An 18,596-nucleotide genomic window follows, 5' to 3' on the forward strand; every position below is an offset into this window, starting at 1 on the left:
TGTTTCTTGAAGAAAATACAGAAATATTTGGGCACTCTTGTCAGTCTCACTATTTACACTAACTAAATAACGTCATTTTTTTTTACCAAATCTTGCAATTTTTCAATTTGATTATCTTGCATATACACTATTTTACACACTATATTGTCACATTTTTCCTTATTGAGGAGGAGGTAGGTGAATGACCGCTCAAGACGTTGCCAATTTCAGTCATCTGCATCAGTCCATCAATCTCTCTTCTCGGAAACGACCGCGGAGCCCAGAAGGGTAGGAATGAGTGGGTCTGTTTTGTCAATTGTTTTGATCGAAACACCGCCCGAAACAATGAGGTCATGTGGTTCTCGAAGCCGTACATGAGAACGAGGTCGCTTCGTATTTTGAAGTGAAATAAATAAATAAGAATATTGCCTTCTTTCCTAAACGCTAAACTTTTTTTAACTTGATGTAATAAATAACCTATATGGTACGGACTAATACGATTAGATTTCGGGGATTGTCTCACTTCATCTTGAGTTATGATATTCCCCATCTCCATACTTGAGCAAGTTGTACTCCACACTCAACAGAAATATAATTTCGTCTTAATTTAAAGACTGTTTCTTGAAGAAAATACAGAAATATTTGGGCACTTTTGTCAGTCTTACTATTTCCATCCAGGGGTGTGTGTAAAGAAATTTGGGAGGGGGTAGTGGGTGTAGATTACTCCCTGGCTACGAAGAATGAACGACTACAGCCATGATAGTGATGTTTCGGGAGTTTTTATTGCAAGAGTTCGAAATGCAATTAAACGCAGAACAGAGACGATAGAACTGCCATTTCAGATTATTACAAATTAAATCCAGGAGCTTCCTGTTTCTGTCTTAGGGAAGATGCTTAATGTACATATCCTTAAAAAATTAATGCAAAGGAAAGGAAAAGACGTTCACGCTGCCCCACCTCAGCCTCGACGCTCATCTGAACTCACTATTCCCCATAAATATACGCTATATCAACCTAGCCCCGGAACTTCCTAAAACTTCTTACCCATTGATACAGGAGATGAAGATCGAATTCTTGTTTTCGGTAGATACACATTCTCCAACTGGCTTGGACAATGCAAAACATTTCACATGGACGGTACCTTTCGTCAGGCGCCTGCGTTGTATTCCCAAATTTTTGTAGTGATGGGACAGCGGCGTGGATTAGTGCTACCAATTTTTTACTGTCTACTACCGAATAAACAACGTCGCGTCTATATGAAGTTGTTTTCAGCTTTAAAATCAAAATTGCCAAACTTTCAGCCACAGTCCATATCAACAGATTTTGAGATAGCTCTATTTCAAGCAGTGCAGGAAGTGTTTCCAGTTGCACAGTTATTTGGGTGTTTATTCCATCTCTCCAGAAATCTGAAAAAAAAGAAGTTAGGGTCCGGATCCCTTCTCCCACAATACAACACCGACCCTGACTTTGCTCATACGGCCAGAATGATGTCTTTGGCTTTTGTACTTAATTCATGCACTAAACGAAGCTTTTGACACAGTAGCAGCCTACGTGCCTGCTGAACTGCAACCTGTAATTGACTGGTTTGAGGACAATTATTTTGGATATGAATTCATTTCTTTTTTCCAGCTTTTAATATCTGGTTATTCGAATCAAAAGCTTTGGTTTACATATGATTTTCATTTGATTAATACATAATAATTAATTTGTATACATAATTAATTTTGGAAATAAAATAATTTATTACGTTATTCCCACACGAAAGAATAAGTAGCCAATATTTAAATCTGAAATATCCTCTCGTGCGCCTATACAATATACATAGTAAGGTACAGTAATCAATTTCTTACTGTCATTATTTTTACATAAGTTTCCCACTGAAAACTGCTTTGTGGAGTAATTACTGGTAATTCTACTTGTTTATGACTTTGTACTAATTGATTTTATTTTTTTCTTTTAGGCAGACTAAATCGAAATGGAACTAGAAGATCTCCAATATTTCCTGTTCACATGTGAAATGTATATGAAAGGGTCACAAATGATCAAGCAAGAACCAACAATGTGGTAGAAGCTGCTCACCACGCGTTGTAGTCTGAGTTGCAAATGGACCATCCTTCGATCTGGAAGACTCATCGAAGCTCTGAGGAGAACGCAAAGGAAAAGAGATTTTGTGTTTGAAATAATGGTGCGGGGTGAAGAGCCACCCAAAAAGAGACAGAAATACATAAAAGGACAATGACAGAATCAGAAAATTTGTAAATAATTTTGGTAATGTTGAATTCATTGAGTATTTAAGAGGGTTAGCCCACAACGTCGTCATGGATTGATTTTTCGCTTGTTTACGATTCTTGTACTTCAACATGTTGATCTAATTTTTGTATTATATAAGGAAGCTAGGAAATGAAGGAATCAGACGAACTGTTAATAATTTTGTTAATGTTAATTAAAACATATTGATTTAATTTTTGTATTTTTTTTCAGAAGTTAATAATTACATACTTATGAATATTAAAATTTGTTTTCTTTCGTATTACGTTTGCCAAACTCTTATCTTCCTTAAGTCCAATAAAGAACTACCAATAAAAGATTTCAGCACATTCGAGTTGAGGGAAAGATGTTAATACAGGGTGTGTAAGACATTGAGTTTAGGAACTGCAGTATGCCGTATTTCTGGTATCACTTTTTTCCTTTCGCCACTCTCTTTAATGCAGATAAATGCTTACCGTGGGGGGAAAAAAGTGTTTCAAATTTTGATTTTTATATTGGAATGTTAATTAAAAAAAAAAAGAACGATTTCGAAGTGAAAAATAATAGTTAAGTGTACATATATTGATAATTTAGCCACTAAAAATGTGTTTGGCATTCACACTGATTGCATCACTACGGTAGTAGGCCTGCTTTAAGTTCTTTAATGGACTAGGCCCACTATGTATATAATGTGGTCAATCATATCTAGTCTGGTCTACTTGCCTTTGGCTTGAAAAGTTATCAAATAAAAAGCACACTTAACTTTGGTTTAAACTTAAATTTACAAGATTTAGTTGTTAATTAAGTTTTTGGAAATTTGAAATTCCAGTATTTCTAGTATGTAAAACAAAATCCAGTACAATTCAAGGACTTCCACTACAGTAGACACCTTGTGATATCTTGATTCGAACTTAGTATACAGCGCCTAACATAACATTTTTTAAATTTAACTCGCGCGCAAACATTCACTGCCCAAACGGCGGGACCCAAACGTCACGTACCGTTGTGTTGCAGACTTCGAGGAAGATCAATCTATATCAACTTAATGTAAGAAAAGAAAATGATTTACGCTTAATTGTACTTTTCCACCAATTCACTTTCCGGAAAATATGAATAAAACTTACATCTCTTTATATTTAATTTTTACCTTTATAAACTTTTTACACATTTTTTTTTTACAGAATTATCTTAATTCTTGTCAATAAACACAGAAAATAATAATAATAAAAAAATCAGTACCTCCGCACCTGAAGTGCCACTGTTTAACAAATATACACGTAACATTATGCGTTATGTATGTTTCCCGTATTGTTACGTAACATTATTCTTACATTTCACAACTTCTCACAAATTGTGTATACGCTTCACATTCAATTAATCCAAAGTACAGTTATTAGGAAAACTGAGTAACAATTTTTCAATTGCCTTTGACCAGAAGGTGGACAGGAACAACCAACTGGAATTATTTGTTCGTTCAGGACAGATTATACACTCATTAGGCAATTAAACGTCTTGAAGCTGGATTCAACTGAGATTCCGTTATAGTTATTCCTGAAGCAAGTTGGAACCTTAGCTTACGAAGAAAACACATTGGATACAACTATATACACATTACGCTAACTAGACGTAAATTATACTCAAGTGTTAATTGCTGAAAATACAAATAATCTTTCTTTTTTTTACTTAAAACACACTTGACGTACGAAACAACAAACAGAAAGGTCATACGAGCTCTCTGTAAATACAACCAAAAGAATATACACATTGAAATGCAAAGTATTTTAATAAGAATCCAGCGACTTACAGACTTGTTTACATATTTAAATTACGTGGTACTAAGTGTATTTATATAAAATAATAAAACATGTTTCACTTTCATTGGCATGGAATCATTCTGTGGTGACTGGATTGTTGGTTAGGAGGCATTTTTTTCGCTTCCCTTTGTTGAAAAATAACTTTACAATTGCAGTAAGGACAGGAAAAGTGTGTGAAACTTTATTTTCTTCCGCAAAAACTGTACTTTCAATTTCGAAAGCCCTCCTTCATTTGTACAGATCACATAACCATAGTATAAAAATACGGAGTATATGAAAGCTGCCACGATGTTTTCAATTATTTAAAACGAAAATCTGGTAAATAACACTTTGAGAAATTTGATTTTGGCATACCCATTCTCCGTCCATCTAACGAAAATTATTCTAACTGAGAGAAAATATTTTTATTAAGAATCTATTTGGACATTTTAAAACAAAAATTGTCTTCTGTAGTAAGATATCGTGCATTTCAGTAAATTGTACACTGCACCGACTTAGTGTCAAGCTCGATTATTTTAATTCAAACCGATCCCCAACTGAATTAGAATTAACCAAAGTATTCTTTAAAGTCTGATCTTAGATTTACATACTTCGGTTATCCTCGTTTTTATAAAGCTCTATATTTAGACACGTTTTGAGATTAACTTAGTTTGGTACTTTAGTTTTAGTTTATTTACTAACATGTATTAACGCTTTCTGTAAGAAAGCAAACAAACTAACAAACAAATGAAAAAAGCCTATGTTCGGCACGTCTCCTCACTAAATTGTTCATTTAATAGAAAATGGACAGGAGTTTGTATGTTGGTACAGTGCAATAAATTACGTAAGCCGCTTGATGATTTGGCTGTATATACGTAATATAAAATACGGGACAAAAATAAACGACCAAAAACGCCATTAAAACTAATATATGCATGTTTTTTTGTTTATATATATATATATATGCAGGCGCAGAAGTTGACAGATTGTATCAACCTACATATATTTTTATATTCAAAAGGGCAAAATGGAGCCAACTCTTTAAAACATATGGCAAGTGCTCAATCGCGTACTATAACTACTGGGTAAGTCGGCAAGGTCAGAAGCAAAACTGGCCAATATACACAAGTTACACAAGTTTTACATTATTTTCTTGGTGTTGCTGAAGAAAACCAAGGAAATCTAACTTAGAATAATTAGGATCCCATATCAAACTCAGGATCTTACAAGTACACGAAAGTATACTATATTGGGTTGTCACCTGCCCCGGATTACGTGGTACATTCCGAATTACACCTAAGAGGGGCGTATTATATGGCTGGACGTCATATTATTGAAAATACTTACAAAATGTATGACAGGAATTCTCATTTCAATTTGTAAATTTCGACCTACGACATGTGCCTGACTACCAAGGTTTCGATATGGTTCTATCACTAAAATGTTTCGTGTTGGTAGCATTGAATTCATCGCCAATGATGTTATTCTTTTGACTGGTTCATTGTTCATCTAATCCTGTTCAACTAACTGCTAGCACGCTGTCACTGCGAGTTTTGTTTCGTGTGTTTTTGGTTAAAATTTTCATTGCAATTTGCATTCATGAATTTACGTATATCTTTCTATTATTCTTAATAAAGTGTTTCATGTAGAAATTTGGGTATCAGAAATCGGCGATCTGCTCATGTCCAGTAAATGTGTCTCGACTTAGGCTTACCAATACGTGGTAATCCTATTACTCTAACATTCACTCCATCCTGCTAGAGATTAAATCTGTTGTAGTGCTTATAACTTAATCGTTAAAAGTAAAATAAATGACCAACTTTTGCGACTACAAACTAATTATTATAACTAACTTCTTAAAGAAACGAATCTACCATTTGGTTAAGTACTAAAGGCCAATCATTAAAAAACAAACTAATGGTAAAAACAGTGTTTTTTTTTTAAAAAAAAATCTAATTATTAATCGTTTATTTCAGCTACTTTTAACACCAATTATTTATTTGTTCGAATAGTTATCTAAAGCAAGAATGTCTGTTACTTATCGAATTAAAAAATGTTAGATTCATAATTTGTAAGTGCAAATGTTTTGGAACCAATTGGGCTTAATTATCTGTTGAAAGCATTATAAGAAAGATTAAAATATGGTTAAAAATATATCACATACTTATATTAGTCTGGTAAATTGAAGAATAGTCAGAGAATAGAGAGAATAATAGAGTCTATATTAGCGTTCTTCGTACACATATTTCAATCCTTTTATCCTTCCATCTTATGATTAAACAACTGGTTCTGAAACTTCGACACATTGGAAATTACACTTTCGATACGAGCCTGATATTTTCTTTCTATTCGGTCAACACACAAACAATTTTATTCGAAAAAATTAATTTTGACAGCATTAGCACATATCCATCCAACACGTATCTTATTGGGAATTTCGGAACGAATCACTCAATCTGAAGACGAATTTCCGTGATTTATTGAGACTTTTCTAGGTGCTTACTTCTTGTAAAGCAATTCAAGACACAAAACTAAGACCGAAGTTATTCACGAAATATACACGAATAGGTATTGTCATTTGCATGTGCTAACATGGTTATTATTACATGAGCTAAGTGTGGATATATATTGTGTATGTCGACGTCCGGATTTCGATTCAATAAGTTGGCATACGTTAATATATTTATATGTACCACACTATTACATCTAAACTCATTACTTATATAAACTAGTATATTTGTACTTAACGGTAATGTATGAAATTGTCCATCTGACTAGATTTTACACTAATATCAACTTAGGGAAGTAATGAAATTAGACATTTAAAAAAACAGAAATAGCAAATTATGTATGATGAAAGTATTCTACATCAGTAAGGTATTCAACAGATGACTATTTAAAACCACCATAGTAAGCTCACAAGTATAAAACTACTGGTCATATGCATTCCCAATTAAACGCCGAACTCTAATAAGGAGCTCGAGAATTTTTTATGAATTCAGATCTATCAGAATATGTTAAATTGGTACATAAAAGAGCAGTAAAACTACCGTTATTATAACTTCTTTGATATGGTCTCCATTGCACACCTCACTGAAGTGAAAAAGGTTTAGCAGGTAAGTTGCAGTTAAGATATTTCAGATCATACACATACAGCACATATTTGTAAATAAATGAATTTATTTGCCAAAAAGCTCCTATGCCGTACATTAGCAGCTGCTATTCATACAATATACGAGGACTTTGTCAAGTGAGTTGTCGATTTATTTACAATTATGTGCTAACTGGGTACTATCTCAAATATCTCAGTATCTCTTTTAAATTTTAGGTTTAATGAATAAAGTTTCAAATTCCTGTCTCTTAACAATATAAATGGATTTCTCGAATATTTCTGTATCTTCTACAATGCCCTTTTCATACACAGTTCTCAAAATGTCAAATGTTCTAAATTTAGCAAGATTAATTTTCTTCGAATTACTGCTGATGAGGAAAAATAGCAGAGTATTCGAACTTTATATTTAATTTTGTCTTACGTATTAACAACTATTTGACTTTGTGGACATGAGTTAAATTGATGTAATTATACGAACAAGATACAACTGCTGCTTCCTTTCTGTGTGTGTAACGATTCGATACCATAGCAGTACCTACTATCTCATCGATAATATCTGATATAATCGAAATGTTACACTATATACTGTTCTTTGTTAAGTATATCTATCTTGTTCTCAATTATATCAATTTAGTTTCCATCCAAAAATTCTCATATAGTTAAGATGTGTGATAATTTCTGTAGATTAATATAAATCTCACCTTTTATAATTCAATAACATTCAGATATAAAGTAGCACCTCTAATTTTCCTACATGAATCTTTCATGTATTCATAGCTTTTCTTTCAGTCACAGTCAGTCACAGTATAAACAACAATAATTTTCTACTGCTATTAAAAATATGTTGGAAGTAGTACAAACAGGTCCTCTTTTAAGAAATAAAAATAAATTCACAACTCCGTAAATCGTTCATGTAACGATTTTTTCGTTACTGTAGGCATTGGTCGAAAATTACTCAGACCATCAACCTCCCTTAGGGACGTCTTGCCCTGAATAGCAGCGATCTCACGTTGCAAACGTGGATTCAAACCGCGAGGCACAACTACTTGATCAGTATCTGCTTCGATTTCACGTTGCATACGGGGATTCAAACCGCGTGGCACAATTATTTGATCATCTGCATCAGATAATGTTGCCAATGAACTATGGCTCCCTTGTATCGTGATAAATGACCTGGTCATAGGCTTCAGTTTTCGCTGTCTTGTATTGTTCAACATGACGCTTCCACCCATAGGCGAATCAGTGACAATCGTTGGACGGACAGAACCAGCGCGTTGACGTCCTCTGGCAGTCTCATTAGCAATACTTACAGTTAAGGTAGTATTACTATCCTGGTTAGCCAATACCCTGGAAGAAGAAGAATAGTAAACACTAAACACATTAATAAAATAAACATTCAAATGAGATTTTATTCCATCACAAGAACGGCTCCTAACTAGCTTGATACTAGCAGTTTATTTCATCATCACTGACTAACGCAGCACAACATTGCTGCACGTCTTGCAAATAACAATAGAAATAAAACATTGAACTGCAGAACAAGACTGTATTATTATGTCTGATGAGAATCTTTGTTAGAAGATCGAAACGTAACATGTAAAGTATTTTTATGAATAGCATAGGCTTGTTCAGCAGTTCATGCCGGTGTTTTATTTCTGACTACCGCAGTAAGTGCTAACGGGAACACTTGCCATCAGAAGTATGTTATTCAGTTGTGGCAGTCAGTACCGTTCGACAATTAAGTAAGAAGACTGATTTTATTGTGACCAAACAAAGATACTGTAATAATATTTGTTTAGTATTTAAAGTACATCCCTCTTGCATCAATACAGCAAATGGTACTATCACGCAAGAAATAGAACGACCTTTGCAACTCAGCGGGAATTAGAATTTAGATTTCTGGGCTGTCGGCATCTATGGCCATTTAGTCCGTCACGTTTGAGGGATGATGTCCCTCAGCGATCCCACTATCCGAGGAAACGAAAGGAAGCGAAATGAGACTTATAAGTTAGGTACCACCCCAGCATTTACCTGGTGTGAATGAGGAAAACCTCCTTTAGGTTAGCTGGCCTGAAAAAGCTTTTTACACTTTTTCGATCGTGTCCTCACCAGGAATCGAACCCGGGACTGCTCGCACCTCTGCAAGTCAGTTTGTGGTATGTTCCCTAATGCCGTTGTCACAGCTGCTTGGATGTCTTCAACGTTGTCAAAAGGTTGTCCTTTGAATGGCAGTTTCAGTTTATGGAACAGAAAATAGTCGTAGGGGGACGTCTTGAGAACATGGTGGGTGCTCAAGCATACACACCTGTTTTTTTGGCTAAATATTCCTGAACAAGTACTGCCCAGTGAGCGGGTACCTTGTTATGGATGGGAACCAGCTACCTGGAGCTGAGTATTAAGGACGAACACGACTAATTCTCTTCATGAAACGCTCCAAAACACTTAAGTAAAACTGGGCATTCACTGTGTGACGTTCTGGTACAAATTCATGATGAATGATACCCTTACTGTTATAGAAACACAGGAGCATTGTCTTCACTTTTGACTTCACCAGTGGAAGTTTCTCTGTATACCCACACCCCCATACACCCTCCGCACCAAATCAACAGACTCTGTGGCACTTTTACCCAGTTTAACATAGAATTTGCTAGTCGCTCTCTCAGAGGCTGCTGGTAATGGCGGCGTACTTTTCGTCATGCTTTGCGTGCGACAATGCGGTGTTGCCAGATTGTAGAGGAGGAATTACTCTTTCGAACGTACATATTAATTTACGGATTGCATTCACTGTTACATCACAATAAAATCAGTCTCATTCACTGTCGGACAGTGTAAAAAAGTATTAAATTTAACACCCTACATTTAGTATCAAGGCCGAGGCGTTACCTCATTCAAATGCAGGGTCGGTAATATGAATCTACCGTTTGAAACATATTTTGATTTCCTCAAATTATTTTTTCTTTGAGTTTGATGTAACATATCTTGAGAAATTATGTTTGATTTCTTTTAAAAACTATCATTCATTTTATGTACAAACTTAATTCTTCATAACATATGAAATCAAAATTCAGGAATCGTAATACTTAAAATAATCTAAAGAATGAGACATGTCACTTCTAGAAAATACATATATATTTTATGATGATTTCCGATTTTCTTTCTTTCTAATTTTCGCAGTTATTTGTTATCACTCATGAAAACATTCACTGATGTAAAATATGATATGCGTATGTACTATACTTTAAACAAGTAAATAAGTATTTTTTACGAAATAATATCGCCTATCGCTTGCTGCTATCGACGGTATGAAAATAAAATACGACACATTAACTCAAATCACTTCGCCTGCAGATCCCTGTTTTCTGATCAGTTAATCCTTTTGAGACTTCCATTTTTTAAGGTTAATTTTAGACTCAGTCAAGCAGCTATTGCGTCGAGACTATTTGTCGCAGGATCATGGTTCATACCTCGTTTTGTTCGGAATGAAGCAGTGTTTCCAAGTATACCAGTCAAATTTCCCTAATATGTACCTAAGGCAATAAAATTTCCACCCAAAGTGGGGAAAAGGATTTGTTTTTTAAAAAAGGTCCCCGTTTCTCACGAATTTCTCCCCTCCGGTACACTACACGGACATATATATATATATATATATATATATATATATAAAAGAGAACGTACAAAATCCTTTGTCCGCTCATCACGCTAATACGGCTGAACCAATTTCTTTCATTTTTGGGGGGTTATTAGGATTTGGACCCTAGATGGTTTTTATCATATCACTTTAATTTTTAATTACCAGTGTCTTGAGATAATTGACCATTCAAGTGTCCATAACGTACAAATCCTTTGTTATTAGTTCATCATAGGTAAAAATAAACGTATTTATATGCAACCCGCATGACCGTGTCACTCGGCGGGTTAACATAAATGACAGGCGATATACAGCGGAAAATAGCTTGAATCTTCTGTTTAAAATTTTTTAATTGATTTGCTTATTTTTACAGACACTTTTACAATATGCCAGCACCGGGATGACCGCAGCGAAGCGGGGCGGGTTAACATAAATGACAGGCGATATAATGTTAAGATTTACTGCAATCTTCTATGGTTTTTATCATATCACTTGAAAGCGAAAAAGTAAAAATTATCTAAGTAACAAAGTTTATTGCGTTCCGGGGTGACCGCAGCGAAGCGGGGTGAACGCTGCTAGTATATATATATATATATATATATATATATATATATATATAAAACTTTATTCCGTACAAAACGAGGTATGAACTATGATACCGGGATAAATAGTCTTGGTGCTAAAATTCATTTACTATTTTTTCCCCGACCCATTTTTTCCTAACAATTACTAATCTATTGTCATTCAATAAGCTCTAGTGTTAAGACTCTTTATCGTAGGATCATAGTTCGTATCACATTGTGTTCGTAATGAAGCAATGTTTTCAACTGTACCACTCAAATTTTCTTATTATGTACCAGAAGTGAAAAAAATCTAGCTAAAATTGGGAAAAATAGATTTTCTGTCAGGAAAAAAAATCACTTTTTTGGGAATTTGTTCCCCCAGGTACATGCTAGCACCACTGAGTAGTACAGTTTGAAACGTTGCTTCATTACAAACAAAATGAGGTACTAACCATGATCCTAGACACTAGAGCTTATTGAATAACAATACATTCATAAGTAATTATTACTCAAAAATGGGGAGGGAAATTTAGTTCATCAGCTCTAGCACCAAGACTATTTATTCTAAGATTATTGTTTGTACCTAATTTTATTCGTAATGAAGCAGCGTTTCCAATCGCACCACTTACATGTCCCAAACATTTACCTGAGGGGAGGAATTCCCGCCCAAAATGTACAAATAAGTAGCGGGAAATTCAAATTTTCAAAAATTTCCTTTTTCGGAAATTTTTCCTCAGGTACATGACAGCGCAACGTAGTGGTACGGTTGGAAACATTGCATCATTACGAACAAAATGAGGTATGGACCATGATCCTTCGACAAATAGGGATGACACTGTAGCTGCTTTACTAAACACATTCACTAAAATGTGTAATAGGGGAAAAAATTCAGAAATTTTTTGAAAAAATTCTATTTACCCTACGACCATGGTTCGTATCTCGTTTTGTTCGGAATGATGCTAGGTTTTAAACGGTACCACTTACATGTCCCCATCATGTACCTAAGGGCAAGAATTCCCGAAAAAGGAAAAAAAATCTGAAAATTCCCCTTTTCCACTTTGAGTGGGATATTCCCGCTTCTGGTACATGATAGGGAAATTTGAGCGGTACAGTTGGAAATATTCCTTCATTACGAACACAACAAGGTACGGACCATGATCGTAAGATTAATAGCGATGTGTCAGGATTTTTTTTTTTTAATAAGCTCTAAAATTTACCCTTTTCTTTTTTCCTTTGTCCATGTTCGTGACGTCACTGTCCCCAGGCATCGCATGCATGACTGCAAAATGACCATGAAACATGTTCTTTGATGTTTCCCCGCTTGAATGAATGTAAAAATCCCAGTATAAAAGGCTTTATTAGCGATTTATAAAGCAAATTCCGAAGGTCGCGGGTAGATGCCATGGTACAGATTTGTACCAAAAGTCCCCAAAGAGTTAAAACAATATTCTTTGACACTGTAGCGGGAAGTATATTTGTTTCTTCATGCACTGTATGAAAAACAAAGAGTAAACACAATAAAGGAAAAAAGATTCGATGTAAAGTGCTTTACCTCTCTCGTACAGATCATTCAATATATCGTTCCTATACTAAGCAGCGTTTCCGAGGTGTAAGAGATAACGTCGAGAGAAGATCGTAGGATCCTCTGATCGACTCTTGCCGATGCCATATGGTTCTCTTTTCTTTACCATAGTAGAAGTGTTTAATTATCCAGTCAGATGAGAAAAGCAAATTGTGTAGAAACACAACAGTTCACTTTGGCAGGCACATTAGCACGAAGAAATATTTTAATTTCTTGCTGTCCAAACAGTGGACAATGAGCTAATGAATAAAGTTTATTGGTCTTTTTATAAACAATGTTCACTTGTCCAGTGTGTTGTTGTCGACAACGCTCTACACTATAGATCCCATGATCTTTTAACTGAGTGATTTGTCACGAGGGAAACACGCACATTACTCCGGCCTCGTTGATTCGATTGCTGTCCGTGCTATGTGAGAAGTTACACAGCTGACTCGGTCTTAGAATTTTAATAGTAATTTCGTCAATAAACTATTAACTTTAACGCTTCACACACAGTTTATAAGGCATTAAAGAACGACACAAATCACAAATAGTGTTCGAAATTCCAACTCTTATCGTCGTAATCACACGAACTATTCCATTCAAGACGTCACCTCATCTTCCTACTTAGAAGAAGGGCGAAACAAAATTCATTACTGCTACCAGCTAACAAATATTTATACTTCATTTCTTGTTGTTATAAAATGGTAGTTCTATTTGTAAACCCATAAACGTATTATTATGTTCATATGTAAACCTAAGAAGCATCTGACATGTATCTCTTCTATTCCTATCAACAGCTTCGGCTATGTGACCTCTTCTTTCTTTCTATTGTCGTTCTGAGAAAAAAAAAAAAGAAAAAAAGAAAAAAAAGAAAAGAAAGACTGATTTCGTCGGAAACTGGATTTGTGACTAAGATTTACAGTGTAGAGCGTCGTCGACAACAAAAAACTGAATATTGTTTATGAAAAAAACGATAAATGCTACTCACTAGCTCATTGTTTACGGTTTGGTAAGAAATGAAAATATTTCTTCGCGCTAATGTGCCTGCCAAAGTGAACTGTTGTGTTTCTACACAATTTGCTTTTCTCATCTGACTGGATAATTAAACACTTCTACTATGGTAAAGAAAACCATATGGCATCAGCAGGAGTCGATCAGAGGATTCTACGATCTTCTTTCGACGTTATCTATTATACCACGGAGACGCTGCTTCCAATGGGAACAATACATTGAGTGATTTGTATGAGAGAGGGAAAACACTTTACATCAATTTTTTTCATTTTTATTGTATTCACTCTGTTTTTTGTGCAATGCACAGAATACATTCTTCGCTACGATGTCCAGGAATAGTGTGAACAGTATCCCACGAAAGGCATTAATGTACTTGTTTGACATATAGTACATGTTAAGCTGAAAGAAGCATACTACTGTTCTTTCTGAAGTTACGGTGGCGCAGTAGTAGTGTCTTCATCGCTGGTGCATGGGGTCTCTGGGTCGATCCCTCCTCGCACCAAGCACCATGTGTGTAGTTTTCTGGGGTTTATCCAGTTCCCTTTCTCTCTCCTCATTACAGCATTTAACTGAGTCTTATAATCACAGTCTCCTTTAGCCTACACGGCAAAACCGTGAAGCGTAGAACTGTCATTTCGCTTTTCGTATTTTACTGTTCTTTTTTCACGTGGCTCAGTGGTAGAGCGTTCACCTCTGGTGCTTGGGGTCCCGGGTTCGATCCCAACCCCCGCCAAATGAACTTTGTGGTGGACAAACACCGTGTGCGTAAGTTTCCTCGGGGTTCTCCCGTTTCCTCCCACTTTCTTCATTCCATCATTTCATTCATTACTCATCATCACCGCTCCTTTAGCCTAACCGGCATAACCGTGGGACGTAAAACTTCATTTTTAACGTAAGATTAAAAATTGAAATTGATTAAGATTGAAAACGTAAGATTTCATTTCATTTTTCATTTACATTTTCATGATTGATATATCGCCACAATATCTTATGAAATCCCACTCACTCTGTTTTACCCAATAATGAGCATTGTTTTACCCAATAATGAGCACTGGGTGGATTTTATCCGAACAGTATACAGGAACACCTTCCCATAACGTTGTCTTTTGTTCTAACGCAGTTTTTATCACTATATATATTTACGAATTAACAATTGATTTGCCAGCTACATTTTTAAAAATAATCTAATAGAAGAAGTAAGTAGCATTTATGCTTGCATATAGTCTCCATAGCCGAATGGTGAGGCTCCGAAGTTGACCATTTTCCACGTCTTCTACAATTCATAAATTGTACTCCCCGTCTTTGATGGCCCATTACTTGGCGGGAAAATTTTTTTCGACAAAACAAAAAAATATGGGTCTCTTAAAAACATGTCTAGTTCCTATAAAAAAAAGTTTCAACAATATCTGAGATGACGATGGTACAATTTTATATTTTTTTGCCTGAGTTGAAATGGAAGGCACCAACTTTATACAATTTGATTTCATCTTACTGATAAGTGAGTTAGGGAAACAGTAACAAATGAGATTTAGGTTCATTTTGATAAGCAATTTCGAATTTGCCAGAGTTTTCACTGTTATAGGTACATTAAATATCGAAACAACACAATAAATAAATAAATAAATAAATTCATACAGAGATATTCTTGAAATACTGATAAGATTGTCTGTTGTGTTTATTTCTTATTTCGTGTTTGACAATCTGATCACTCACATTTTGTACTGTTAAAATCATGTTCAAACTCAATTGCTGATGCATCTCTTAGTTTGCTCAATGTATTCCTTTCTACAGGAGTAAATAAAGAACATATTTATATCGGTTGGATAAAAGGTAGTGGAAAAACACTTTAAAAAAAAGTCAGAAGCTGTGTCTCAGCACTACAAGTTTCGTAGCTGGGTAACGACTGTTTATTATTCAGTCAAAAGGAACAGTGCCGCAAAATAGAGAACGAGATGAACAACGTGAATGGATTAAGATTGAAGTAGCACGTGGACGCAACATAAAACAATCTTTTCACGGACTTCGTAACGACCTTTTCGCTAAAATGAAGGAATTATTTTGCGGGAAGCACTACGACATAAGAGAAGTCATCATCCATGTCATACGATGTCCGTGACACTGGACACATCAATGAAGATTGATTCACGCGCTGACGGTGCACGACGCCTTCTACACATGTGGCAGGTGACAGAAAAAAAAATTACATGAAATATTTCAGTTTTACGTCCCACAATTATACCGGCTGGGCTAAAGGAGACGATGATGATGAGAAATAAATGCAAGGGTGGAATGAATAAAGTGGGAAGAAATGGGAGAACCTCGAGAAAACCCACGCACACAGTGTTTGTCCACCACAAAGTCCACTTGGCGCGAGTTGGAATCGAACCAGGAACCCCACACACTAGAGGTGAACGCTCTACCACATAGCCACAGTGGCCTCAGTGTAAAACAATCATTTTCGTGGCGACCTTTTCGCCAAAATGAAGAACCACTTCGCGGGATGCACTACGACATACGAGAAGTCATCATCCGTGTCATACGGCGGTCCCTGCGCGACATCGACAAAGATTCACGAGCTGACGGTGTACGCCGCCTTCCACACAAGTGGCAGAAGGGGATAAAAAGATAGGAGGTGATTACATTGAATTGAACAGATTTCTTCTGTGCATAGAGTTAGGTACGAATTGTAACGTTGCCGTTATACAGCCCTTGTGTATTAATTTTCCGCCATTACAAGGTATAACTTGAGTTGGGCGAATAACACTCACTTGCAAAATGAAACCCCTAACCTGACATTAATTCTCTACTATTAGAAATTTCACAAATGTTTTAAGAAATTATAACTACCTTTGTTGACGCATTCGTCTCTTCTGAAGCTGCTGGACTTTCTGCAACCTGAGGACTTGATCTGACCTAAATGGTCCAACAGTTATTGCCCGTCCTCCACGGCGAAGTCGCCTCTGGAAGTTTAACGATTGTGTGTTCTGGAAGAGAAATTACAAATATGAAAAATCTACCTCTACAACTATTCGCTCATAAAGACATTACACAGGATTCACAAATTTCTAATCTAATTTGTGTTATTTTAGTAAATCTTATATTGCATGCTAAAAACCATGAGACTGCAGATAATTTAGCACTTTGCATTTTCTATATTGGACGTAAAAATCTTAATTTTCAGATTTTCTTTTTTTAAAGGATACTGTACACATTTTCGGTTTTGTCTCGTATGGTACAATATGACACTCATAAATAAAGTCATGTAAAAAAAAGCTGTAATTTGACAAAAAAAAAAAAAAAAAAAAAAAAAAAAAAAAAAACTGGTGGCACAACAAAGTAACAACACAAGATTACGCTTATAGCATGAACTGAAACAGATTGGAAATACCTCATAAGTTTTCGGTTTATGTGCCCAACATTTTCACACAAATGAACTGCATCGTATAAGAGTAATTGATAAAGAAAGAATAAAACGTAATATTATGATTTTGTTTTACGCAGCCTAACCTGGAAATCGTTTGCGTGGAATGCCTCAAAGGGTTTGTCCTTGCATTAAAGAAGTTTGCGGCTAAGCACTTGACGTTTTACCAATAACTTCACATGGTTAAGGTGAATGCTCACTAATGGAACCTGATTTATTTATGCTCAGGAGAATCATATCTTGGTTACAGTGTGAGGGATTCATTTTACGCGAGTAGGTAAGTGGTGCAGAAATTTGTTTATTTATTTTAGTAGGTACCAAAGTCCTAGGCAGTGTCATCAAGATATTTTATACCAGAAACATTTAAGTGAAAAGAAAATCTGAAAGGAGTCAGTCAGGACCTATACGGTATTATCCCAATATTTGTTCTGTAGAACTGAGAAACGGGACATAAGATAGATTGGGAAGGAACAAACGGATTAGAAAGGAAAACAAGAAGTGTGATAAGAAAGTGGAAAGAAGCCCAGTGGATTAAGAAATATGGGAAGGGGAAGTTGATGAACTGGTCTGGTGGACTTGTGATACATGAATTATGGGAAAAGATGATAGCCAAAACAGAAAGAAAGAATTAAAAGATTAACGTGATCTATTAGGACAGGTGTGATAATAGAGAACAGCAGGTTGACAATAGTGAACAAAGTATGTGACAAACATCTAATTAAAAAGTTTATAAACAGGCGTGCAAGAAGAGAAAGTGACAACATCTAATTAAACATTTACTTTTTAGAAGAACCAATTGAAAGTTTACGTTTTGTAAAGACAAAGTGGGCGTGTCTTGCATTCAGATTGTATATAAGCTGTCAAAATTGGATATTTCTCTCATAATGCGTCTAAGGAAGGTTTACATAGCCGAAACTGTAACACATATATACTCTTAAAATACATATACTACTTTGGTCAGTCGAATTTTATTAACAATCTTGAATTTTCCAAAGCTGCAATGAATAATTTACAAATGGCCAACTGTCTGATTCGAACCTGTACCTTTCGATCGTGAAACGAAAAACTACATATTGGCACAACCACGTGTAAACTTGGGAAGTTTTATTATTTTCTTTTATGTATTAATTAAGGGACTCAAAGGACCACTTAAAAGTCCAAACGCGATGTGTGTAGTAGTTCAATAACGCGACTCTGTGATCGACAGATACGAGAAATAAGTCAGAAGCTGAATGTGTATTCACTAGAGAAAAGGTCGTTAAAAATCACGGAATCAGC

The 18,596-nt window shown here is 35.4% G+C and overlaps 1 protein-coding gene across 2 annotated transcripts in view; it reads right to left on the reverse strand.

Annotated features, from left to right (window-relative positions):
* Window positions 1-3,355: 3,355 nt before the first annotated feature.
* LOC145693496 (uncharacterized) overlaps window positions 3,356-18,596 on the reverse strand; it is a 54,121-nt gene continuing 38,880 nt past the window's right edge. For both annotated transcript variants that reach the window (XM_081769553.1, XM_081769552.1), the window contains exons 5-6: window positions 16,745-16,881; window positions 3,356-8,478 (exon numbers count right to left, since the gene is read on the reverse strand). In XM_081769553.1, the coding sequence (XP_081625679.1) occupies window positions 8,022-8,478; window positions 16,745-16,881 (594 nt within the window). In that variant the 3' untranslated portion in view covers window positions 3,356-8,021. The remainder of the gene's footprint in view (window positions 8,479-16,744; window positions 16,882-18,596) is intronic.

The sequence above is a fragment of the Thermobia domestica genome, chromosome 8 (genome assembly GCF_964235325.1).
Source record: "Thermobia domestica chromosome 8, izTheDome1.hap1.1, whole genome shotgun sequence".
NCBI classification, from domain to species: Eukaryota; Metazoa; Arthropoda; class Insecta; order Zygentoma; family Lepismatidae; genus Thermobia; species Thermobia domestica.